General features: G+C 42.4%; 1 protein-coding gene across 1 annotated transcript in view; it reads right to left on the bottom strand.

Annotated features, from left to right (window-relative positions):
- The window catches only part of STRIP2 (striatin interacting protein 2), a 126,405-nt gene that overhangs the window by 54,177 nt on the left and 45,756 nt on the right, over window positions 1-26,472 (bottom strand). The window contains exons 6-13 of the mRNA XM_077472326.1: window positions 26,312-26,380; window positions 26,118-26,224; window positions 24,657-24,784; window positions 24,188-24,367; window positions 12,446-12,657; window positions 10,065-10,130; window positions 9,917-9,980; window positions 5,933-6,004 (exon numbers count right to left, since the gene is read on the bottom strand). Coding sequence (XP_077328452.1) covers window positions 5,933-6,004; window positions 9,917-9,980; window positions 10,065-10,130; window positions 12,446-12,657; window positions 24,188-24,367; window positions 24,657-24,784; window positions 26,118-26,224; window positions 26,312-26,380 — 898 coding nt within the window. The remainder of the gene's footprint in view (window positions 1-5,932; window positions 6,005-9,916; window positions 9,981-10,064; window positions 10,131-12,445; window positions 12,658-24,187; window positions 24,368-24,656; window positions 24,785-26,117; window positions 26,225-26,311; window positions 26,381-26,472) is intronic.

Genomic DNA, 26,472 nt, shown 5'->3' with positions numbered 1-26,472 from the left:
AGACCCTCAAATGTCCAGTTCGCCTCGGGGGGGTTGCGCTCCCTGACTTGGAGACGTATTACCTGGCATCCCAGCTCTCACACTTTTATTACTTTAACTCATACGATAAAATGCGATACTCGTATTTGGTATGTACCTCGGCGACCGACGTGATCGCGCACCCCTTTCAAATTGTTTTCTGCAAACACAGAGGCGTCCATCGCTCGGATACCGGCCGCAGCATGCTCGCACATCACGCCCGGGTTTGGCGGCTGGCGCTGTCCAGATCTGAGGCTCCTTCCCTACATGCACACACACCCATTTGGGATAACCTTGAGTTGCCTGAGCTACTGAGCGTACCAGATTATAAGGTGTGGATTTGCAGAGGTATTATATATTTATCTCAACTTTTTACCAACCAGGGTGTCAAGACGTTCCAGGCACTTAAGGAGGAATTTGGCCTCCCTAATCATATATTTTTTCGATACCTACAGGTCCGCCATGCCCTGCAGGCACAGTTTGGGAGTGCGCCCCCCGGACTCGCGGACACCCCGCTGGCGAAATTGTTTTTTGGTGAGGATCCCCGTAAATTTATCTCCACCCTGTACGCATATCTACTCACCCCACGGGCAACAACTCATGCGTATAGTCTTAGAACTAGGTGGGAGGCTGACATTGGGCGGGTGGAGGACGATCACTGGGAGGAGATGTTGGCAGTGTTGACTGAGGTATCCCCCAAATTGTCTGACAGGCTGACCCATCTTTATATATTACATCGCTCCTATCTGACCCCGGCCCGGCTTGCCAAATACAGACCCGACTTTGCTCCTATTTGCCCCAGGTGCGGCGACGGAGACAGCACGTTCTTCCACCTTATCTGGACATGTCCTCCCATTCACAGGTACTGGGCACAGATCATACAATTCCTACATGACCATATGGGCTCCCCCCTTACGCTTTGCCCACGCCAATGTGTCCTTGGTCTCCTCCCCCTCCAGGAGGAAAGTAAATACTTACGTACCTTCTTACAGGAGACTCTTTTCACCGCTAGGATGCAGATAGCACTGGTGTGGCTTAGGCCTGACCCCCCTACGATCCAGCAGTGGAAGGCAGCTATTAACCGCACCTTACCTTTTAAGAAAATTATATACTCTAATAGAGGGTGCCCGTTGAAATTCCATAAAGTTTGGGATAGGTGGCTGGAAAGCATTAACAGCTGTGAGGACTAGCCCTCTGGGATCATTCTATGGGATGTGGCCGTTTCCTTTTTATTGGATCCACCTGGACGAGTTACTGTTGTATCCATGTGTGTACTGCTGTTAGACATAGAAACATGTATATTGCACTTTTATTATACTATGTCAGATATGGAGTGTATCCTTATTTTTCTGATGTTCGGTGCCTGTTGCACCATTCTTGGGTTGAATACTCCTCTGTAACCTTTTGTTTTGCTCATGCTCAATAAACCTTATCTTGTTTAAAAAAAAAAAAAAAAAAAACTAAAGCAGTGATTTCGTAAGTGCTGCAGATAAGATGAGGTCATGTCTCCACAAATAAGTAGTCTCACCACAGGATTCACTTCCAGTGGGACATGGTAGGCACTTTCCACAATATAAGTTGAGGAGATATTGTCCAGCTGGAAAAGATCCTTGAAGAGAGCTTTAGGAAAGGACTTCACTCGCACATTATTTCTGGGAAGCGATAGGCCAACAGAATAGAACAAAGTTGACCTTTAATGGAACACAAGGCCAGCGCCATAGCCACACCAGACTGCCGAAATGCCAAAATGCACCCTCACAACCTTTATCCAGGTCATTCATTTTATATTCTGTGGTTATGTGACCATATAGTAGGCAGGCAGTGTAATTTCACACAGTGTGAAAGTATATTCCCCTTCTGCTTGCTTTGCAGTTTTGATAGTGAAGCTCCTGTTGGGAGACGCTTTCAAATCAGAACGAGGGCAGAGCATCTAAAAAGTGACTACCAGGGACACAGGCACAGTATTAGCAGGAATGGGTGGGAAATTTGGCACCTTTACTGACTACAGAAGATACAGGAAAGCCGTGCATGGGCATGGCATCCTGCATCTCCTAGAAGCAATCCCAGGGATGCAAACTGACAGTGCAGCATTACCTTCTTCCATGGTTGGTATGGTCAATTTGATAAAGTAACCAAAAGGGAACTGGCAGGATCACCAGGTAATTCCTCAACAACAAATTAAAGAAATGTACATGCTATATTAGGAACAATACAAATAGGCCAAAAGCATAGGGAACCTTTATTTCCAGAGAGGAATTCCTTTGCCAAGAACCTCTGAGTCTCACCTGCCTCTTCTTTCTCCAGTACCTGCCAGGGCCAAAGCACCTGGTCCCATGGCCCAGCCACAGCCAATGAGAAAACCTTTGTGGACGCAAAGTACCCAGTGGAATGTTCCCCCCGGGAACAGTAGAGACACTAAATGAGTGCAAGGAGTCAGAACAAAGTTTACCAGGTGGGGAGCCATTGCAGGGTGACCTTAAAAGGGGGCCCTTGTTACCTGATGCAGGAATCTTCAAGATCATCTGCTCATCACAAACCCCACCCCCTATAGGTAATTTGTCATGGCTTGAACCACAAAGGCTTGTCCCAGCTGGCAAAAAGAAGGAAGGGGGGATAGGAGGGGCAGGGGAACGAGGCAGGCCCATCTTGCAAGACATGGGCACACACCATCTGCTGCAGAGCCCAATCTTTGCATATCATGGTGTCCACACCCCCAGAGGCCTTTAGGAACTCTACTACCCCTGCAGGGGATCACTACCTGGTACTTGTATAGCACCCTGCCAGCAAATTATTCAATACAAAGTACCCACATTTTCCCTGCCTGTAGGATCAAGTGCCAACCAGCAACCTTACATTTTTTCCTGCTTTTCTATATTGTGGGCTGGGTACTGTCCCTCTTGGCCCAGGGCTGTAGGTGACTGACCAAGAAAAGCCAATCCTTTTCCCCACCAAGGGAGCTGACAATGAAGCTTAACAGAGAAAATCTTTACAGACTTCACAGGCACATAATCGCCTTCAAAAAATGAGGTGTGCCGAGCTGGAAGAGGTCATGTTAGGGTAGGCATTAATGCCCTTTTTTAGGCAAATATTCATTCACCTGAAAGTGACAGCATAACAAATTATGGATTCTGAACATGTCCTGTGATGTCCGACATAGAAATTTAATTTCTGTTCTTGAGTTTAGGCATACTGTAAATGAGATTGGTACTTCACTATGGCACAAGCACAGTGTTACTTATTCTGTACCACTTATTATTAATTTGTCGATGCCATTATAGGATGCCCAACATCAGTGGCAGCTGACAAACCTGCATCCCGAGCCCACCATTTTCTGAAGACAATTAGAGCCTCAGGCTTTAAATCATTCAATCACGTGCTTCAAAGAAAAATAATAAAATAAAACGTCCTATTGAAATCCATGCGTCCATGGTGCCCTGCATGTAGATTAGGGGCCAGGCGCATGGTTTGTTTGGGGGGGGGGGGGGGTGCTCGGCGGTGCCCCTTATGGACATAGCGTTTTTGATAAGAGAATATCATGGAAAGGACCTACAGTAGTGCTCATAAGTTTACATACCCTGGTAGAATTTATGATTTCTTACCCATTTTTCAGAGAATATGGATAACACAAAAACTTTTTTCACTCATGTTTAGTGTTTGGCTAAAGCCATTTATTATCAATCAGCTGTGTTTACTCTTTTTAAAATCATAATGGCAACACAAACTACCCAAATGACCCTGATCAAAAGTTTACATACCCTAGTGCTTAATACTGTGTATTTCCCCTTTTAACATCAGTCACAGCTTAAAGTCCTTTGTGGTATTTTTGGATGAGGCTTCTTATCTTGTCAGATGGTAAAGCCCATTTCTCTTGGCAAAAAAGCCTCCAGTTCCGGGAAATTCTTGGGCCAGCTTGCATGAACTGCATGTTTGATCTCCCCGGAGTGGCTCAATTATACGGAGGTCAGGAGACAGGGATGGCCACTCCAGAACCTTCACTTTATTCTGCTGTAGCCAATGACAGGTCGACTTGGCCTTGTGTTTTGGATCATGGTCATGTTGGAATGTCAAAGCACATCCCATGCACAGCTTCCTGGCTGATGAATGCAAATGTTCCACCAGCATTTTTTGATAACATACTGCATTCATCTTGCCATCAAGCTTGACCAAATTTCATGTGCCTTTGTAGGACACACATCCCCAAAATATCAGCGATCCATCTCCGTGTTTAACAGTAGGAATGGTGTAATCTTCCATCATAGACTTTGTTGACTAAGCATTTATGGTTGTGGCCAAAAATCTCAATTGTGGTCTCATCGCTCCAAATGACTTTGTGCCAGAAGGTATGAGGCCTGTCTCTGTGCTGTTTGGCATATTGTAAGCAGGATACTTTGTGGCATTTGTGTAGTAATGACTTTCTTCTGGCGACACGACCATGCACACCGTCTTTCTTCCAGGGCCTCCTTAGTGTACATATTGAAACAGCCACACCACATGTTTTCAGGGAGTTCTGTATCGCACTTGAAGTTATTTGTGGGGTTTTCTTTGCATCCCGAACAATTTTCCTGGAAGTTGTGGCTGAGATTTTAGTTAGTTAGTCTACCTGACCATGGTTTGGTTTCAACAGAACCCCTCATTTTCCACTTCTTGATTAGAGTTTGAACACTGCTGATTGGCATTTTCAATTCCTTGGATATGTTTTTATATCCCTTTCCTGTTTTATACAGTTCAACTACCTTTTCATGCAGATCCTTTCACAATTCTTTTGCTTTCCCCATGACTCAGAAAACAGAAACGTCAGTGCAGCACTGGATGAAAGATGAAAGGGATGTCAGGAGTCCAGAAACTCACTGACCTTTTACACACACACACACACACACATTACAAGCAAACAACTCACAGATGAGGATGGTTACCTTTAATAGAAATTCAAACCCCTTTTGTGTCAACTTGTGTGCATGTTATCCGGCCAAAATTACCAGGGTATGCCAACTTTTGATCAGATCATTTGGCTAGTTTCTCTTATTATGATTTAAGAAGAGTAAACACAATTAATTGATAATAAATGGCTTCAGCCAAACACTAACCATGAGTGAAAGAAAAGTTTTTGTTTTATCATTCATATTCTCTCAAAAATGGCCAAGAAATCAAATTCTGCCAGGTTGTGTAAACTTATGAGAACAACTGTATGTATATTTAGTATAGAACTGAGGATTTACCATTTTTAACACTCTGGCTGCCTTTAGTTTGGAAGGTCTACCGTGTTCATAAGAATATCATCAATGTTTTGGTCGCATACCTTATGTTACAAACACCTAAATATTTTTTGGATCAAGGAACTGACAAACATTGCGTGTACCCCAATATCCTCAAGTTCCAATCTGGACATTGATGTTGAGAACTTCCTCAGTTTTTTTCTTGCTATGCATGGTGTGTCAGAAGGTGTCTCATTTCTATTAGGGGATACCTGACGCAAAACAGAGTTGGAGGTGCTTGGCTCAGAGCTCTGAAACGGAGACGTATCATGTACATCAGGGAGTCTCCAAACTTTCTAAATAAAAAGGGCCCGTTTACGGTCCTCTAGATTTTAGGGGGGCCAGACTGTGGCCAGTGGGAACAGAATTTTTTTCTGGCATCAGTGGGAACAAACCATACACCATCTTTGGTATTCGGGAGAGGAATAAAACCCCATTTTTTGTGTCAGTATGAGAAATAGCAGCCCATTGTTGAGGTCAGTGGCAGGTACTTTGCCCCATTGTTGGCGACAGTGGGCAGAATAGGGTCTCATCAGTAGAATGAATAGCGCCCAAAGGGCCAGATAAAGTCAAGCAAAGGGCCGTAGTTTGGAGACCCCTGATGTACATAACTGAGTTTTTGCACACGTTTACAATAATTGTAACATTAACAATCCTCTTACCAGTGACATGGGGCATTGTTCCAGCTCTTGTTCCTTTTTAATCTGCACATCAGAAATCGAAATATACTTGTGCTGAAAGAACAGAGAAAGTCGTAAAGTGTCATTGTTAGGTTGCATCACATAACCCACACAGAGCAAGCTAAAGCTGAGCACTATTGAGTCAAACACACTTTAGCCTGAATTATTCATGAAAATGCAGGGAACCAGCTGAAATAGAAATCTGTAGTCTCAACTGATATTGGAAACACATATCAAACAGCATTTACAAGCATAATGTCACCATATACTGTAACTATTTATACAATGCTCAATTATTAATACAGGTGATATTCACTCTCTGGACTATAGACCATCTTCCCCATCTACTATGTTAAAGACTATATTGCAGCTGTTCCTGGATTTATCTTACAATTAATTTACTAAAGGGTTTGAAAATGTTCACACAATAAAAATACGTGAAGATTCACTTTGATTATCCAATCATGTGCAGCTAAAATACACAAACCAGGATTTTCTTTTCATACAATTGGGGAACTGAAATTGTATTTGAACACTGGCAAGTAATTTAGTCAGAAGCAGTATGTCAACCAGTGTTAGTATAACCACCACCGGTAGGTTATCTCCTTAGCAGAAAAAAATACATTACATTCATGGTGTTCTATCCCCATACGCTTAAGATTGCCAATCTATACCAGCAGCTGGATAGCCTTGGAACGCCAAGATCATATACAAAATTCACTAGGTACACTAAAAATTTACATTTACTTCAATTAAGGAGACAAAACTTGCCTGGAGGTTTCTGTACTACAAACACTTGAGATGAAACCTAGATTGACCTCCTCTGTTGGCACTGGTACAAACACTTGCTGGTCAACTAACTCTCCTAACAGGGACAAAAGTGCTGAGGCTTTCACAAGGTCTCTCAGAGGAGATGTTAGAAGAAAATCTTGAATGAGGGTTGCAGGAAAACTCTACAAGACAGCCTTCGCCTATCAGCCTCTGAACATACACATTGGGCATAATGCAGTGCCAATGCAGTAAGAACATCTGCAATCTCCCTCCTACTGGACCCAGTGAGTTATTGAGGTTTGTTGGCTTTCAGATACAGGAAAGTAAAAAAGTATAGAAAGTACAATTATTGTTTACAGAGCAGTAGGAATGTTCACATGATACCAAGGCATGTTGATTAAGTAGGTAAACTTTAACATGCATTTGCTCCAGTCATATATGAGAACAGTACATCACATCTGTACACAAACAAAATATAGAGAGATAACTGATCTGTGTGACCTTTCTTGCAGTGCTTGGCTCCTGTTTCCATTGTCATGGTTGCCTCTCCCCACAGCATGTAAGTAGAGGGCAGAGTGGAGAAAAAAAAAAACACAAAAAAACAGGCACTATAAACTCCTGCCAGGAACCAGAGGGCAGCCCTACCTGCAGGACCCCAAACTAAAGTAGAAGGCCTGCTCCTCCCAACAATTCACAGAAATGCAGAATCAGCTTTAAGAACCGACAACCCCAAAGTGGCTGGGCTCAGGGAAATCCTAAATATCAGTGCATCATGTAGCTGGGAAGGGAGCACTGGACTGCCCCATACTCCCAACCCAGAGGTTGAAGTGAGCGTGAAAAAGAAAGGTGTTCCACTACTGCTATAGAAGGTAAGCCATCCAGATCCACAGTAGAAATGGACAGTACATGAAAAAGCTTGACTACCCCCTGCAGACCTCCAAACGTATGCTTCCCTCTGGTGGAGGAAATACAAATACTAATGGACTATGTTGGGAGACCACCTCTTAAAGTCTTTCCTGCTGGATCTCCTACCTTCAGGGGGGTGGAATCGTGCTCTCTCATGTGCTGTCCTGGAAGGACATGGGGGAAAATAAAATGCCCTTTCTCAAATAAGCAAGAAACCCCCTATTACAAGCCTAGAGAATGAAACAAGATTTGTGTTTCTTACACTGAAGCTCAAACAATTGCTAGTCTGGCTGGCCCTCACAATGATTTAATGGCTTCAACACTTTCTCATTCATGGACAGACATTCTACAACATTTCTCTTGGCTTCTTTTAAAGTGTAACTAAACTGTATCTGAGCACCGCAAACTGAAAACAGTAATGCATTTCTATTATTCAAAACAAGCTCACACATCCATCCATGTCTCCATGCTTTATATTAAGATTGAGAAATTACTTTTAAAAATCCCCCCCTAGCATTTCTAGTCGCAGCCATCTTGAGTAAACGCAGGTGATTCATTTAACATTTACTTCCTGGAATCCATTTGCCCTTAGCTCAGGCATGCAGTCAGGAGGGTGTGCTTAGCCAAGAAAATCCCTTCCAGATTTAAAAAAAAAAACAAAAACAGCCCATGAAGTATGACATCATTTTGGCCTAGGCCAGAAACCAAAAGGGAACTGAAGAAATGAAAAAGATTTTTGTACTCACCATAAAATGCTTTTCTCTGAGATCATTGAGGACACAGCAGATCTTTATGATTGATGGGCTTGATGTCGCCACTTGCAGAACGACGCTAGGTGTAACCAAAACTAAAAAACACACCCAAGAGGTGGCTACCTTCAGGTGGCCAACACAGACCTCAGTTGGTAGCCAGCAGTAACCAGACAAAAACAGACTGCCAAGCGGAAAACTGGGCGGTTGCTAAAAACATAAACCAATGCATTCATACCGATCAGGAGAATACTCTTGGTCCAAAGGAGGCAAAGCTGGGATTTGTAGCTTTTCGTCCAACATGAACAAGATGAACACCTCTGATCTCATGCTGATCCAAAGGTCATCAGCTGAACACATGACACCTCGATGGAAAAGGACCAAGTCCGACAGACCTCCATGTCCACTTTGGTGTCAAAACTCTTCCTGGCCAATGACATTGCAGCTCAAACCCCAACACCTATAGGCTGGCATCTGTGCTGTGCTGGGGGGGGGACTACCCCAAATATATTCTATCCATCTAGTCACTCGACACCACAGTTGTTTGAAGTTAAAAATCTCTTCAACTGGAACAAATGTTCATCAAGAGGCACAAAAAAAAAAAAAAAAAAAAAAAAAGAGAAGAAGAAGAGGGTCCTCACTCCTGAAATGCTAGGCAAAATAAAATTAACTCTGTGATGCATATGGGATGGGTCATCCCTTGTGTGTATATTTAGTTTTGCTTGCACCTAGCATCTTGCACCTGTGGGTGGCGATATTCAAACCCATCCATCATAAAGATCTGTGGAATCCAACAAAGAGGAAGAAAAAAAAACAAAACAAAAAACAAAAACAAAAAAAAAACGTAAAAAGAAAGAAATGATTATTCTTCCCATCTACCTTACTAATGCTAGCAGCATAAGGATTACCGTATTTGTCGGCCTTTAACACGCACCGGCGTGTAACACGGACCCCAAGTTTAGGAGGGATTTTTAAAGAAAAAAAAAACTTACATTTAAATGCCCATCAATGCAGCCTTGTCAGTGTCCATCTGCAGCATTGTCAGTGTCATTTGCAGCCTTGACGTTTAAAAATGGCGCTTTCAAGATACAGAGCCGGATGTCTTGTGTTTCTCGGCAGCACTCGGTAGCTCTCGGCCATTCTCCGCAGCTCACGCGGGACTGCGACAGCAGCCAAAAGGCTCACAATCAGCGAGGGATCGGCGTATAACACGCACCCACGATTTTCCCCTGATTTTAAGGGGAAAAAAGTGCGTGTTGTAAGCCGATACATACTGTTGATTTAGAGTGTTTAGTTCCACTTCAAAAGAGACAGAGTGATGCGTAAAGGATAGGAGTAATCTTTTTAGTGTTCTAACTTTCATTAAAGAAATAAGGTATGGGATGGGTTGCAATGAATTACTGTTCTTGGCAGGGCTTTACTGAATAAAATTAAATTTATAAATGCCTTTTAAAAGTTGGCAACGAAGACAAAAATAGGATCCATTTTACTCTCAGATATACCTGGTAGATATGAAATGACATGAATTATTTGTTGTTACCTGCTTTAAAATCTTCACACTCTCATGAATAGGCCGCGGTAATCCCACCAGCGTATCTGTGTCACTACACAGGAGAAAATGCATCACATACAGGGACTACTGGTACATAATAGAATGCAGGTGAGAACAGCATCAATATTATACTCACTGCCCTAATGTGAATCCAATGAACTTGTTTCGACTCATCTCCAGGAAATTTTCAATGTCTTTCTCTCTGAAACATAAACATACAAATAAAAATTTTATTTCTACAAATAAAGCTGTAACTGATAATCAGCATAGTGCTGTTTAGGACAACTAGCACCCTAACCCTTTCTTGACCCGATACCATTGACTCAGATATTCAGCATCTGCACCAATGAACGTAATAAACTCTAGAGGTCGACCGATATATCGGCCGGCCGATATTTGCAGTTTTTTAAATAATCGGCATCGGCCGATTGTGCTGATAAAAAGCCGATTTAGAACTACTGCGGGACTTTGAAATGACTTCTGTATAGAAGTCAGTGTGAGTTGCCTGAGTCGTCATAGCAACACTTTCCTCCTCTCTGGGCAGACTGCCAAGAAAAGAACTAAATGATACAATGTTTACACTTGAATGAATGAAATCATCTCTGTGTGTAGAAGTTCTCAGTTTAACCATTTAAAGACTAAATCTTTTCTGACACTTGTTGCTTACAAGTAAAAATCCTGTATTTTCTGCCAGAAAATCACTTAGACCCCCCAAAAATTATATATATATTTTTTAGCAGAGATCCTAGGGAATAAAATAGCGGTTGTTGCAATATTTTATGTCACACGGCATTTGCACAGAGGTCTTTCAAATGCATTTTTTTGGGAAAAAAATACACTATTTAAAAATAAAATAAAAACAGTAAAGTTAGCCCATTTTTTTTTTTTCGTCCAAAAGTTTTGACTACCTGTTTTTATTTAATACATCGTTTTTTTTTTTTTTTTTTTTTTTTATCTAAATCATACATACAAGTAAACTGATTGGAGGTTTGTTTTGTTTAATAAATGTTTAAATGTAAGAAATTTTCTGTATCACTTATGAAGGCTGCTTTCACACTGGAGCGGGCAGGCGTTGATGGTAAAACGCAAGTTTTAGCGGCTCTTTACCATCATTTTAGCGGTGCTATTTGGCTGCTAGTGGGGCACATATAACCCAGCTAGCGGCCAAGGAAGAGGTTAAATGCGCCCATGAAGCACTGCTGCCAAATCGCATTGCATGCGCTTCGGCAGTGGTGCCCATTCATATCAATGGGCAGGAGTGGTGGAGGAGCGGTATACACCACTCCAAACGTGCTGCTTGCAGGACTTTTTTTTAAGATCCTGCCAGCGCATCGCCTCAGTGTGAAAGCACTCGGACTTTGACACAGACTGCAGGGGAGCCATTTTGCAGGCACTTTACAGGCGCTATTTTTAGCCCAAAAGCGCCTGAAAAACGCCCCAATGGGAAAGGTGTGTTAGATCAAGGGGGATTAAAAAAAATAAATAATAATAAATAAAAAAGGAAAAAAATAAATAAATAAAATAAAATCGGCCTAACATATCGGCCCAAAAAAAAATCGGCATCATATATCGGCTAGCGGCCGCCATGATTTCTAAATATCGGCATCGGCCAGAGAAAAACCCATATCGGTCGACCTCTAATAAACTCTGACTTCTTGCACATCTAAAAAAGTTTATACATATTTCTGAGAATATATAAAAGGTTTTTATTATTAAGAACAATCCTGCCTTGTTTTTTAGGCTGACAAATGTGCAAAAATAAATATAAAACATTTTTAAACAGGGCAGCAAAAAATACATGGCAGGGCAGATCAACAATGCAGCCTTTATATGAAGAGTCTGCCTGCATATGGTCACTATGTCAGTGACAGCTGAGGTCTCCACTGGTGATCAAAAACTAATCAAAGTAGTTCCCGATTGGCAGGCTATCGGGGAACTGGAGAAAGTGCAGAGAAGGGCAACCAAACTGATAAGAGGAATGGAGGAGCTCAGCTATGAGGAAAGATTAGAGGAACTGAATTTATTCACTCTTTAGGAGATTAAGGGGGGGAACGCTATGATCACCATCTACAAATATATAAGTGATCCATATAGTGAAATTGTGATGTCCTTAAAGTGAATAACGCAACACCAGAGGACAAGGGGGCACTCCAAATACGGAAAGATTTCTTCACAGTAAGAGCTGTGAAAATGTGTAATAGACTCCCTCCAGAGGTGGTTCTGGCCAGCTCAGTAGATTGCTTTAAAAAAAAGGCCTGGATTCTTTCCTAAACCTACACAATATAACTGGGTACTAACATTTATAGGTAAATTTGATCCAGGAAAAAATCAGATTGCCTCTCGGGAATCAGGAAGGATTTTTTTTTTCCCCTGCCGTAGCAAATTGGATCATGCGTTTCTGGGGTTTTTCGCTTCCTCTTGATCAACTTTGGGTGAAGGGCTGTGCAACAAAATCACCGTACTAGCATGTGTAACTGGTATACATTAGTGCCGATTGCCAAAATTTAGTTCTTTCACCTTACTTTAGGTGCCCAAGGAAGACCCTTAGGGAAGCACACTCGCTCTGTGTGAATTCTCAGGCAAGTCATTGGCTGTGACATGACATCCCTTTCTTGTACATCAGACTCTGCCTCCACCATGTTCTCTGCATCCTCATTTTCATCCTCTTCCGTCCCTGCAGATTCTTCACTCTTAAAAGGGTCTCTCTCATTATACAGATCAAGACTGTCCTGTTTAGAACGAAACAGAAATTATTAACATTAGGTAACAGAAGCGCCAGTTAAGCATGATGCAGAAAGGGCAAAACATGACTTATTGGGGTTTACTAAAGCCGGAGAGTGCAAAATCAGTCTAATTTCTGCAGAGAAACCAATCAGCTTCTAACCTCTGATTGCTCAATTAAGCTTTGGCAATAAAACCTGGAAGCACTCGCCAGCTTTAGTAAATAAACCCCATTTAGAGAATCCTGTGATGTAATGGGCCTTACTTCTGCAGGTTGGGATTTACCTTTTTATGCATCCTCTGCTATTGGAAGGAAAAATAATCTAATCTTTTCTAGTTAATAAACTGCTGACACAACATGTACTTTCTAGAATCCTAGAAGTTTGTATTTAACTCATACAACTTTTTGGATCATTTAACATGTTGGATTTAGTCATTAGGCTTCTTTTAACAGAATATTCTCTAAGCAATGAAAGTACCGGTCCTAATCTTCATTGTTACATGCCAACACCTCCCTCCCTTCCAATATGCTGCCACCATCCCCTGAAAGACACATTAAAATACCAGCTTTTCAGCAAGTTAGAATGTGCATTGTATCTAGTGAGCACCTGCTCTCTCATACTCTAAATAAAAAAAATATTTTAGTTCTACTAATTTCAATAAAATCAGATTGAAGAAAGCTAAATATAACTTTCTAAGTTGAAGGAAAAAAAATAAAAAATAATTTCCCTGAACATTTGAGAACAAAATGAATAAACAGCGCAAATGTACTGTTAAACGTACGTCCCCATAAATAAAAAACGCTACTAATTTAAAAAGTATCTATGCTAAAAATGTAAAATTGTATTTCAATTATTTCTAGTCTAATTCTATTAATTTGTACAATCTTGAAGTTTGTAAATTTACTTTATGATGATCCTACACATATACCTCCTTGAATTCACTATACCCTGTAAATAGGCACCCCTGTGTCGCACATTTCACAGAGCCTGCCTTCTGGACTACAGAGGTGCTGAGAAGGAGTGAGTATCAGGAAGCGGGGTCCGTACAAAAATGTCAGCAAGGTACCATGGTATATGTAGTCCTTAGAAATTCAAAGGAAACAGCAGAGGAGACACTGGAAAGCATGCAGGGAATCCAGGAAGATGTGAAAAGAGATACCCAGCAGACAGGTTGCACTCACAACAAGAAATCATTCTTTTTTATTTAACCACTTGCTTACTGGGCACTTAAACACCCTTCCTGCCCAGACCAATTTTCAGCTTTCAGTGCTCTCACACTTTGAATGACAATTACTCAATCATGCAAAACTGTACCCAAATGAATTTTTTGTCCTTTTTTTTCCCCACAAATAGAGCTTTCTTTTGGTGGTATTTGATCACCTCTGGGGTTTTTATTTTGTGCGCTATAAATGTAAAAAGACCGAAAATTTTGAAAAAAAAACGCATATTTCTTTGTTTCTGTGACAAAATTATGCAAATTATTAATTTTTCTTCATAAATTTTGGCCACAATTTATACTGCTACATATGTTTGGTAAAAATAACCCAAATTAGTGGATATTATTTGGTCTTTGTGAAAGTTAGAGAGTCTACAAGCTGTGGTGCGAATTGCACAAAATTGATCCCATCTGATGTACTGGTGGCCTATCTCATTTCTTGTGACCCGAACAAGCCAGGAAAGTAAAAATACCCCCCAAATGACCCCTTTTTGGAAAGTAGACATTCCAAGGTATTTAGTAAGAGGCATGGTGAGCTTTTTAATGTTGTAATTTTTTTCCCACAATTCTTTGCAAAATTAAGATTTTTCATTTTTTTTATTTTTTTCCACAAAATTGTCATTGTAATAGGTTATTTCTCTCACGTGGCATGTGTATACTACAAATGACACCCCCCAAAAAATTCTGCTACTCCTCCTGAGTATTACAATACCACATGTGTGGGACTTTTTCACAGCCTGGCCACATAGAGAGGCCCGACCTGCAGGGAGCGCCATCACGTGTTCTAGGAGCATAAATTACACATCTAACTTGTTGACTACCTATTACACTTTTGAAGGCCCTGGAGCACCAGAACAATGACACGTGGCACTGATGACACGTGGCACTGATGATAGATGGCACTTATACGTGGCACTGATGACAGATGGCACTATGTGGCACCGATGACAGATGGCACTATGTGGCACCGACAGATGGCACTAATACGTGGCACCGATGACAGATGGCACTAATACGTGGCACCGATGACAGATGGCACTAATACGTGGCACCGATGACGCGTGACACTGATGACAGATGGCACTGATAAGTGGCATTGATGACATGTGACACTGAAATCTGGCACTGATGACAGATGGCACTGATGACAGATGGCACTATGTGGCACCGACAGATGGCACTAATACGTGGCACCGATGACAGATGGCACTAATACGTGGTACCGATGACAGATGGCACTAATACGTGGCACCGATGACGCGTGACACTGATGACAGATGGCACTGATAAGTGGCATTGATGACATGTGACACTGAAATCTGGCACTGATGACAGATGGCACTGATGACAGATGGCACTATGTGGCACTGATGACAGATGGCACTTATACGTGGCACTGACAACAGGTGGCACTGGGGACAGATAGCACTAACAGGTGGCACTGGGAGAGCACGGCACTGGGGGAGGATGGCACTTTTTTTTATTTTTTTCACACTTACGGCCGTTCATCTCTCCCTCCTCATACGCTGTCTGTGTGAGGAGGGAGAGCAGCGCTGCGAGATGATCTCATATGTTTACATATGAGATCATCTCACATTGGACATGCCGATCGCACTGTAAACGGCCGCTGTGATTGGCCGTTTACAGCAACATATCTGTGTTTGCCTGTCTCCTGGGGACACGGCAAACACAGGACTTCCCCGATGCGCGCCCGGGGCGGCGCGCATTGCGGAAGTAAACATAAGGACGTCCAGGGATGGCCACCCGCACGAAAGCGCCTGCTCTACGGCCGTCATTCGGCTATAGGGCTGGCGCGAGGAGGTTAAGCAAGCTTATATTGGATTGTCAAATAGAGCTCTTGTTTGTACTGCTACTACAATGCTGATGTTCCAAAAATCTGATTTTTCTAACAGCTTACCTGTAAAATCCTTTTCTTGGAGTACAGCATAGGACACAGAGCCTTAAGTATTTACTTAGTGGGTTATAGCTACCTTCAGGTGTTGACACTGGCACACCCAACACAGGAAGTTGACTCCCCTATATAACTCCTCCTCCTTCCAGGAGTACCTCAGTTTTTGTGGCAAAGCAATATACTTAAACCCCATAAAAGAAGAGGGGCAGGACCTCTGTGTCCTATGATGTAATCCAAGAAAAGTATTTTACAGGTAAGCTATTATAAAAATCCTATTTTCTTTATCGTACATCATAGGAGACAGAGCCTTAAGTATTTACTTAGTGGGGCAATTCTACTTGAGGGGAGGGAGACACAACCCATAGGGCACCCCCAGACCTTGAGGACTTATACTGCTGCCTTCAGCACACTGCGCCCGAAGGCGATATCCTCATTCCTTCTTACATCCACTTGATAAAATGTTGTGAAGGTATGGACCAAAGACCAAGTTGCGGCCTTGTAGATCTGAGCAAAGGAGGCCTGGTAACACACTGCCCAAGAAGCACTAACCACTCTGGTAGACTGCGCCTTAACTTGAATAGGGGGAATCTTACCCCTTAAATCATACGTTTGAATTAGAACTTGCCGAATCCACTTCGTAACAGTGGATTTCAACGCTGCCTGTCCTTTTTTAGGACCTTCTGGCAGAATAAACAAGACATCAGTCTTACGAATCTGAGCAGTCTGCTTTAAATAGATTTTTACTGCTCTCACTACATCAAGACAATGTAGTGAATTTTCTTCCCTGGAACATGGATTTGGTAAAAACGATGGTAGGACAATATAGTCATTCAGATGAAAGCCTGAAACCATTTTTGGCAAAAAGACTGGAAGAGGGCGTAACATCACTCTGTCCTCATGAATAATCAAATATGGCTCTTTACAAGAAAGAGCAGCCAATTCTGAAACTCTCCTTGCTACAGCAACCAAAAATATCAGCTTCCTAGTCAGAAGGACTAAGGGAACATGCTGTAATGGTTCATAGTCCGCCTGCCAATTTTCTACTCCCGGAATGAAAACTGCCAATAGGGATGAGACATTCCTTTCTGCCAAAGTTAGGATATGGCTCACCTATCTCTGAGCCGAGAGACTCTTGGTGCCCCCTTGGTGATTAATATAGGCCATAGCTTTGACACTGTTGGATTGAATCCGGACTTGACAATTCTTTAACCTGGAGGTCCAGGTTTTCAGAGCCAGATACATTGCCCGAATCTCTAGAATGTTGATGGGCAGGGCTCTTTCGAGTTTTGACCACTGTCCCTGGACAGTCGTCTCCTCTAGTACCGTTCCCCAGCCTGGTATCTGTTGTTACTACTTTCCAGATTATTGGTCTGAAGGATTTCCCCTTCAGCAAATTCTGGCTTCATAACCACCAACTGAGGTTTGGAGACACTCTTGGGGACAGCCGCATTGGCAAGTCCAAAGCTTGGATCGTCTTGTTCCAAGCAGAGAGCCTCTGACCAACCGTACCAGCTCCTGTATGGAGCTGATGTTTGCTGGAGGCAAGAACACCCTTTTCTGGACTGTATCTATGATCAGGCCTAAGTAATCCAGCCTTCTTACTGGTTTTAAGGAAGACTTCTCTAGGTTGAGGATCCACCCAAGAATTTCCAGGTAACTGGTTGTAATGCGTCCACTTTGCCTTAAGCGAGTCACTGACTGGTCTATTAACAATAGATTGTCTAGGTACACCAATACGGTTATGCCCTGTGCCCTCAACCTGGCTAGAGGTGGGGCCAGTATTTTTGTGAATACCCGTGGTGCTGTGGCTAGCCCAAAGGGTAAGGCCGCGAACTGAAAGTGCCATTGTTCCACTTCGAATCGCAGAAACCTTTGGTGAGCGGGAAATATAGGGACATGCAGATATGAGTCCCTGATGTCGATGGATGTCAGAAGTTCTCTGCCTTGTAGGATTGAGACCACTGACCTGATCGACTCCATTCAAAATGAGCGAATTTTTAGGAACCGATTTAAAAAAATTTTAGATCCAGAATGGGCCTGACATCTCCATTCGGTTTTGGTACCGTAAACAGGTTTGAATAGAAACCTAAACCTTGTTCTTCTGTGGGGATCTGTATGATTACCCCTTGAGTCAATCTGTCTAATGCTTGAAACAGGGATTGTCTTTTCCCTGGATCCTTGGGAACGTTTGATCTCAGAAAGCGAGATGGTGGAAACTCCCGAAACTCTAGTTTGTATTCCTAGAGCATACGTCTCCAAACTATGGCCCTCCAGTTGTTCAGGAACTACAATTCCCATCATGCTTAGTCATTTCTGTGAATGTCACAGTTTTGCAATGCCTCATGGGACATGTAGTTCTGCAACAGCTGGAGGGCCATACTTTGGAGATCCCTGTCCAAGAGTCAATGTGGAGAAAGCCCATCTGTCCTGAGTTTCCCTCTGCCAGAGTTCTCCAAAATGCAGATGTCTTCCCCCCCCACCTCATGAAGAGATCTTAGTATTCTGCTTTGTAGTCTTGCAGCTCCAGGTCTATATTTGAGCCTGGGCCTGACCCTGCGATTTTCCTCTTGAATCTGATGGTGGAAGCCGTTGCCACTACCTAGAGGCGGATGCGCTTGGTGCTAGAGAGAAAGTCCATTTAAATGAAGCACGTTTATACTTTTTCCACTGGAAATTGTCTGGATGTATTTATCCAAATCATCGCCAAAATAGTCGCTCCCCATGAAATGGGAAACTAGACAATTTATGCAGGGTGCTTCGGCAGACCAACCCTTTAACCAAAGGGTCTTACGCATGTGTACTAGCACAAGTGCAAGGCAAGATGCCTGGTGAATAGAATCCTTTATAGCATCTATGGCAAAACATAATGCTTTTGGTAAATCAGCCAACTCACTGGCTTGTTGTGCAGGGAGCTCGTTAAAGACCTCTGTGAACTGGTCTTTTAAGGACTGACAGATGCATATAGCTGCAATTGCAGGCTGAGCAACAGTACCTGCTAAAGAAAAAGAGGATTTTAACATGAGTTCCGTTTTATCTGTTGGATCCTTTAGCATTTGTGCATTGTCCACTGGACAATTTAAACTTTTATTCACACTGGAAATCGCAGCATCTACGGCTGGAACTTTCCATTTTTGGGTGAATTTTTCCTCCATAGGATAGAGCAGTGTTTCTGAACTCCAGTCCACAAGGCACCCCAACAGGTCATGTTTTCAGGCTTCCCATTATTTTGCACAGGTGATACGATCAGTTTCGCTGCCTTAGTAATTACCACAGCCGTTTCATCTGAGGAAAATCCTGAAAACATGACCTGTTGGGGCGTCTTGAGGACTGGAGTTGAGAAACACTGGGATAGAGAACTGAGAATCTCTTTGGAGGGAGAAAATGCTTATTCGGATGATCCCATTTGGTATAAATAAGCTCCTCTAGTAATGTGTGGACTAGAAACGTGTGCACTGGTTGTGAAGGTTTCAAGGAACCTAAAGAAGAAACCAGACTTTCAGCTGAATCTGTTAGGGGTAGCATGAAAGTGGAGCGAACCATGTCCGTAAGGATTTGTACCTCAGATTGTGAAGCTGAAACTTCAACTGTTGTTTCCTCTTTAGAGGGGTAATTGGTTTGTTTTTACCGATTGTTTGAGGGTAATACCTCATCCTGTCCCCACTGTTCCCCTATTAAGGAATTTGGAGTGGGAGAGAAGGATCTAGCACGCTTCTTATCCCCTTTAATGGAGGATGCGATTAAAGCCGCTATTCTTCCTTCTAAGCCCTGCAGGGCAGAGGAAAATGCATCTTTAGTCACGTATACAGGGGCTGAAGTGTGAGAAGCAGTTGCACCCCCAATTGCTTCCAATGACTCACCCTGGCTTGCCATGTCAGGTATCTCCGGAGAGGATGACAAGGTGGATTCATGTCTGGAGTTCCGAGCGCCTGGGGGTGGTTTTGGTGCCTTAATAGTAAGCCTTGAAGCCATAGTGCAAAGTACAAAAAGCAAAAAGGTACTCTAAGAACTGTTCTATTTGAACAATAGTAGGAAAAACAGTGGTAGCATAGAATGATCTAATGCTAAACAATACGTTTCTTCCTGTACTGCAAATGCCTGTGCAAACCCCTCACGTGCACCAGCGCTTCTGTGTTCTGTGGCAGCCTTGCTTCAGCTGCTCTGATAGACACTGTCTGTTTCCCAGAGTATCAGCTTCAAGCTTTTTCAGCCCGATTGTCTATGCGCCGCGCCCTTTCCTGTGCTTTAGCAAGAGTCACCTCAGAGGGGAGGTGGGAGGCAGGGGAGGTGGGGGGGGGGTGGATTTACACAGCCGTTTTATCAGCTTTTCAGATTTATGCTTGTTTAAAAACAACATGTATCCCTATCCACTCAGTTTCCCCATTTAGGGGGAGAGGAGACCCCCCTCCAACTGCTGAGACACATGCTGTATTAGCACAGATTTAAACAGGATCTATACACTATTACTCCCTCTAGAGGAGTTTTTAAGGCATTTTACAATATAATTGAAAGAAAAGTCATAGGTGGACTTTGCAGTTCCTATGCTTTCCTCTTACCTTTTCCTCGCTGCAGGATACTGCTGTAAACAGACAGATCCAAACTTCACCCATCACGACGGGCAGCGTGGTTAAACCTTCAAAGACTGGAGCTCTTTTAATAGGGGTTCCACTCCTTTGGACCATGTATAGCACCCCCTCAGGACAGCTTTAGGTAATGTAGCAAGACCAAAAAGAGTCCTGGTTCCTAGGGTCCAGCCCTCAAAGAGGAGCGTTACAAGCAAAACCTCGTTCTTCTATGCGAGGCCTGGGTACCATCCTGGAGGCGCAGTGGCGGGATGGATCCGGTTGTGGAGGCTTTTTAAATCCAGCATAGATTAGAGGTCGACCGATATGGGTTTTTCTCTGGCCGATGCCGATATTTAGAAATCATGGCGGCCGATAGCCAATATATGATGCCGATTTTTTTGGGCCGATATGTTAGGCCGATTTTTATTTTATTTATTTATTTTTTTATTTATTATTATTTATTTTTTAATCCCCCTTGATCTAACACACCTTTCCCATTGGGGCGTTTTTCAGGCGCATTTGGGCTAAAAATAGCGCCTGTAAAGTGCCTGCAAAATGGCTCCCCTGCAGTCTGTGTGAAAGACAGAATGCTTTACACTGAGGTGATGCGCTGGCAGGATCTTAAAAAAAAGTCCTGCAAGCAGCACGTTTGGAGTGGTGTATACCGCTCCTCCACCACTCCTGCCCATTGATATGAATGGGCACCACTGCCGAAGCGCATGCAATGCGATTTGGCAGCAGTGCTTCATGGGCGCATTTAACCTCTTCCTTGGCCGCTAGCTGGGTTATATGTGCCCCACTAGCAGCCAAATAGCACCGCTAAAATGATGGTAAAGAGCCGCTAAAACTTGCGTTTTACCATCAACGCTCCAGTGTGAAAGCAGCCTTCATAAGTGATACAGAAAATTTCTTACATTTAAACATTTATTAAACAAAACAAACCTCCAATCAGTTTACTTGTATGTATGATTTAGATAACAAAAAAAAAAAAAAAAACCTATGTATTAAATAAAAACAGGTAGTCAAAACTTTTGGACGGAAAAAAAAAAAAAAAAAAAAAATGGGCTAACTTTACTGTTTTTATTTTATTTTTAAATAGTGTATTTTTTTCCCCAAAAAAATGCATTTGAAAGACCTCTGTGCAAATGCCGTGTGACATAAAATATTGCAACAACCGCTATTTTATTCCCTAGGATCTCTGCTAAAAAAATATATATAATTTTTAGGAGGTCTAAGTGATTTTCTGGCAGAAAATACAGGATTTTTACTTGTAAGCAACAAGTGTCAGAAAAGATTTAGTCTTTAAAGTGGGGTACCCCCTAAAAAAAAAAAATTAAAAGTCAGCAGCTACAAATACTGCAGCTGCTGGCTTTTAATAATCGGACACTTACCTGCCCCAGGGTCCAGCGATGCGGGGGAATGAAGCCCCCCCTCGCTCCCCGCTCTGCCGTCATGCATACTGTGGGCACCCGGCTGTGGCTTCACATACGCCGTACAGTCACCTGGGACACATGACAGGTCCCAGGTGAATGTGCGGCGCGAGGGGAAGTGATGTCACCAGCCCGGGCAATGAAGAAGGCAGACTACGAGGGACCCCCTAGCAACCGGTATTTAGAGGTGAGTAAAAAATTTTTTTTTTGATTTTTTTAAAGAATTTTAAGTAGTTTTATTTTTTTGGTGGCAACACCATGGTTAAACTGAGAACTTCTACACACAGAGATGATTTCATTCATTGAAGTGTAAACATTGTATCATTTAGTTCTTTTCTTGGCAGTCTGCCCAGAGAGGAGGAAAGGGTTGCTATGACGACTCAGGCAACTCACACTGACTTCTATACAGAAGTCATTTCAAAGTCCCGCTGTAGTTCTAAATCGGCTTTTTATCAGCACAATCGGCCGATGCCGATTATTTTAAAAACGGCAAATATCGGCCGATATATCGGTCGACCTCTAGCATAGATCCCTCCGGGAGCTCAGCAGAGCACATCTTCACTCGTGCCAATACCTTTAGACACTGGCGAAAAAACGGAGGTACTCCTGGAAGGAGGAGGGGGTTATATAGGGGAGTCAACTTCCTGTATTGGGTATGCCAGTGTCAACACCTGAAGGTAGCTATAACCCACTAAGTAAATACTTAAGGCTCTGTGTCCTATGATGTATGATAAAGAAATGAAAGTTTATGATTTTTTTTTATTTTTATAATAAATAAAAAGAATCCAATTGAAATCTATAGCCTCAAATTGGTTGACTAGATCAACAAGTAAATGACAATGAATAGCCATTTCCCCTAACATGCAGATAAAAATACAAATCTAAAACTCTTCTACAATTAATAGGCAATAAATACTATCAACCCAAGTCAAAATAAGGAACAGGAAACATTCACACACCCTGCCACAATTGAATATAGTACAATGACCGAATAGAAAAAGAAAGTCTAAAGAATATTTAACAAAGTGGAAATTTGCTGCAAAAAGCAAGAGAAACAAAAGTTCAAGGTGATCCTTGAGACAAGGAAGAAAAAAGGCATCAATTCACCAAGAGATAAATACCAAATTTTTTGCTCCAAAATAACGCATGCAGTATTTACCTCATAGTAATAAATTCACTAAAAATAAAATACCTTATTTAACAAGTTAAATATTTTGGTTTTACAAGATTTAGAACTTTAAAAAGTGATATAAAAGCTTAAAATCTTTATTTAAATAATAAATATGTCATTTACCTGCTATGTGCAATGGTACTGCACAGAGCAGCCCCATTCCTTTTCTTCTGAAGTCCCCTATCAGTGCTCCTGGCCCTTCCTCTTATGCGAGTGCTACCATAGAAAGCAGCTTTCTGGGGGGCACTTGTGTGGGCTCGCTCCTGAGCCACCCTGTCTGAGTCTATAGATACCCTCATCCTTGTCACGTGATTTGATTGACAGCAGCAGGAGCCAATGGCTACTGCTGTTATCAATTTGCCCAGTGAAAGAGAGCTGCTCTCGTGCATAATGCTGGATCAAGATTGGCTCAGGTTAGTATAAAAGGGGGGTGGGGGGGAACCTCCAGCACAGGTTTTTTACCTTAACGCATAGAATGCATTAAGGTAAAAGAAAAAAACGTAAGACTTAAGAACTATTTTAAGTACTTAGTGTTACTTTTTCAAATTGTTTTAATCACACTTTTTTTTTCACAAGCTCACCCTGCACCAGAGGGAGATTGCTGAGTGTATGAAAGCACATGGAAACATTATGAAACTATGAAAACATTCTCGGTGTGTGTTCATTCACAGAATAATTCTCCCTCTAGTGCAAGGTTACACATTATTTACATTCTTGAGCTAAAGGGTGAACATTTTCACACACAATAACTGAGGCACACAATCAATTAAAAGCTGACATGTTTCACACCACTATGGGGTGCTTAGTCATGACAAAGCACCCACAGTCGCGTGAAAAATGTCAGCTTTTCATTGATCCTTTGCCTCTGATGTCTTAGTACCAGACAAATTTTTAAACCTTTTCCAATAAAAGGTTTTAAGAGTGCGGCCGTCCAGCCTTTTCTTAGATTCATTCCTACATGCAGAGCCAGCACCGGTTTCTATCAGCGCGTGGGATGCATTATGAGATGTCTGCCTAGAGCGCTGTTCTTTAGTGGTCAGTCTTAAGTCCAAATGTGAGGACTAGAACATAATTTCTTTCTTTAATACAAAGAAAGTGGGATTTGACAATTTTTAAACAGTTTATATTTTTTTACTTTTCTGTTGACAGTCATATGTACTGCAATGCAGTCACTTACCCCCCACAAAGGAGAACAGCTTATGCAGACAGATGGACATGCAGTACTTAAGTCTACGTAAAGCATACCCTGCGGCTACGTCGCCCCCTCTTCTGCTGCTCGCCAAATTCGATTCCATAGGATGGAGGAGCAGTGGGTCTCATGTTCTTCATCACTTGTATACTGTCTTCCTGCATTGGTGGCAGACCCAACTCTGCTCTCTTTCTCTCCTTCATCTTCTGCAGCTCGGAGAATCCCCCTAGTGTAAACTAAGTACAGTACATCACTCAGTGAAAATGACCTTGTGTATATGTTTAAGGCTGCTTAGTAATGAGAAAAAAAAAAACACACACACACACACACACACACACACACACACACACACACACACACACACACCCCTAACTCCCCCCCCCCACAAAAAAAATAATAATATGGGCAGTCACAAGGGACTACTCCGTCTTTTTCTGCCGTCACTTTTCCATGTTCATACATTAAAAATCACATATACCATATAACATACTTTAAACATCACAAGGTACTTAATACTGAACATACCAAAAGAACTTTCCAGAGCAATAGGAGGACCTTTTTCATGGGAAAATGTGGAGAGTGGCCACTACAGAACTTGGCAACCATTGTGAAGAGGAGATGAGCAAATGGTTCCTCGCCATTGGATGGAAAAGCTAAACACACATTAAAAAGTTGCAATTTAGGATATATACATGAAATAAAAAAGGTAAGGAAATAAGCAATACTAATATATACATAAAATCTGAAATAAAATACGCAAGACATAGAACTAGAAAAGGTTAAACAAAACTCTAGCATGCTGGCCCAAAACGTCCAATCCCTGCTGATGCTTGTAGACAGCATATAACCAAAATGCAGAGTTCCTTTGTCCATTAATGAATGAAAAAAAAAAATTTGATCTACACCTTTATTTAGTTTAGTGTACTTTAAGCCTAAAGCCGCGTACACACGGGCGGATTGTATGGCCTACTTAGTCCGCCATACAATCCGACGGACAGTCCGTCCTACTTTCGAATGAACGGACATGACCACACACGGATGCACAAACAGTCCGTCGAAAGCTTGCGCGATGACGTGTACAGCACGTACGACGGGACTAGAAATAGGAAGTCCAATACACAGCAATGCAACCTTTCGCCGTGTAAATCCTTTCTGAGCATGCGCCATTCTTAGTCCGTCGAACTAGCCTACTGACGAGCGGATTGTCCGCTGAAACCAAAGTATGACGGACAGTATTACGGAGATTCCTAAATACTTAGTACGCCAGACTGCACGCTGAAAAAGTCCGCTGAAGCCCACACACGAGCGGACTGTCCGCTGAAATGTGTTTCGACGGACTAAGTTGGCCATACAGTCCGCCCGTGTGTACGCGGCTTGACTCTTGAGCTTGAAAGCCAAGAGGACACCCCATGCTTGATTTACTAAAACTGGAGAGTGCAAAATCTGATGCAGCTGTGCATGGTAGCCAATCAACTTTTAACTTTGTTAAAGTGGTTGTAAAATCTGTCACACCACTATAACAAGGCTTACCTGTAGGTACCTTGAATATCTCCTAAACTTGCAGCTTCTCATTTTGCCTTTGTCTTGCAGGGTCCTCCCCCCCCCCCCCCCCCAGAGGTTTACAACCCCTAAGCTTTGGCAAAAAAAAAAAAAAAAAACCTGGAAGCTGATTGGTTTCTATGCACAGCTGCACCAGATTTTGTACTCTCCAGTTTTATTAAATCAACCCCATTGTTCTAGAACATCTTTAGCCAATTATAATTCCCTTAGCGGGCTTAATGGGCACTAGTATGTACTCTAAGGGGCTGGGAGAAAACTTGTGAGGTCAGACAGATGATGGGGCAGTATCTGTCAGAGTAAGCTAAATGTGGAGAAATAGAAGTCCTCCAAAATGATTTTGCAGTGTTCCAACAATGGAGACTAAAAATTCAGAATTCTGCCCAAATGCAATAACTGCTGTTGGCTTGAAAAAATGTCCCTACTCACCAAGTTCTGTGTGGAAAGTTTGCCTCTGAATACTCCATTCTGGATCATCGTCTGGTGATTCCTGCCTTATATTTTCCACCAGGAGATACATGACACTTAGAATGACCCTAGACATAGACAAAGGGTAGAATCCTTTATACTGTGTCAAGGACTTGAAGTATAACAGCAGAATTACATCACCCATTTGGACTTACCTTAGTTCAGTGCTGTCTGCCAACGACAGTGCAGGCTTCCTTAGAGCACTGCTGCAGGCCTGGCTGTTCCTAGAACCAAAAGATATATAAAAAGTTCAAAAGTCCCTGAAAACTAAATGTGACTTAGGCATGATTTATAAACATTGTTCAAGAGGCAATGA

This window comes from Lithobates pipiens, unplaced genomic scaffold (genome assembly GCF_037356315.1).
Source record: "Lithobates pipiens isolate NorthernLeopardFrog02 unplaced genomic scaffold, aLitPip1_a1.2 Scaffold_8, whole genome shotgun sequence".
Taxonomy (NCBI): domain Eukaryota; kingdom Metazoa; phylum Chordata; class Amphibia; order Anura; family Ranidae; genus Lithobates; species Lithobates pipiens.
This window is presented reverse-complemented; position numbering and strand designations above follow the sequence as displayed.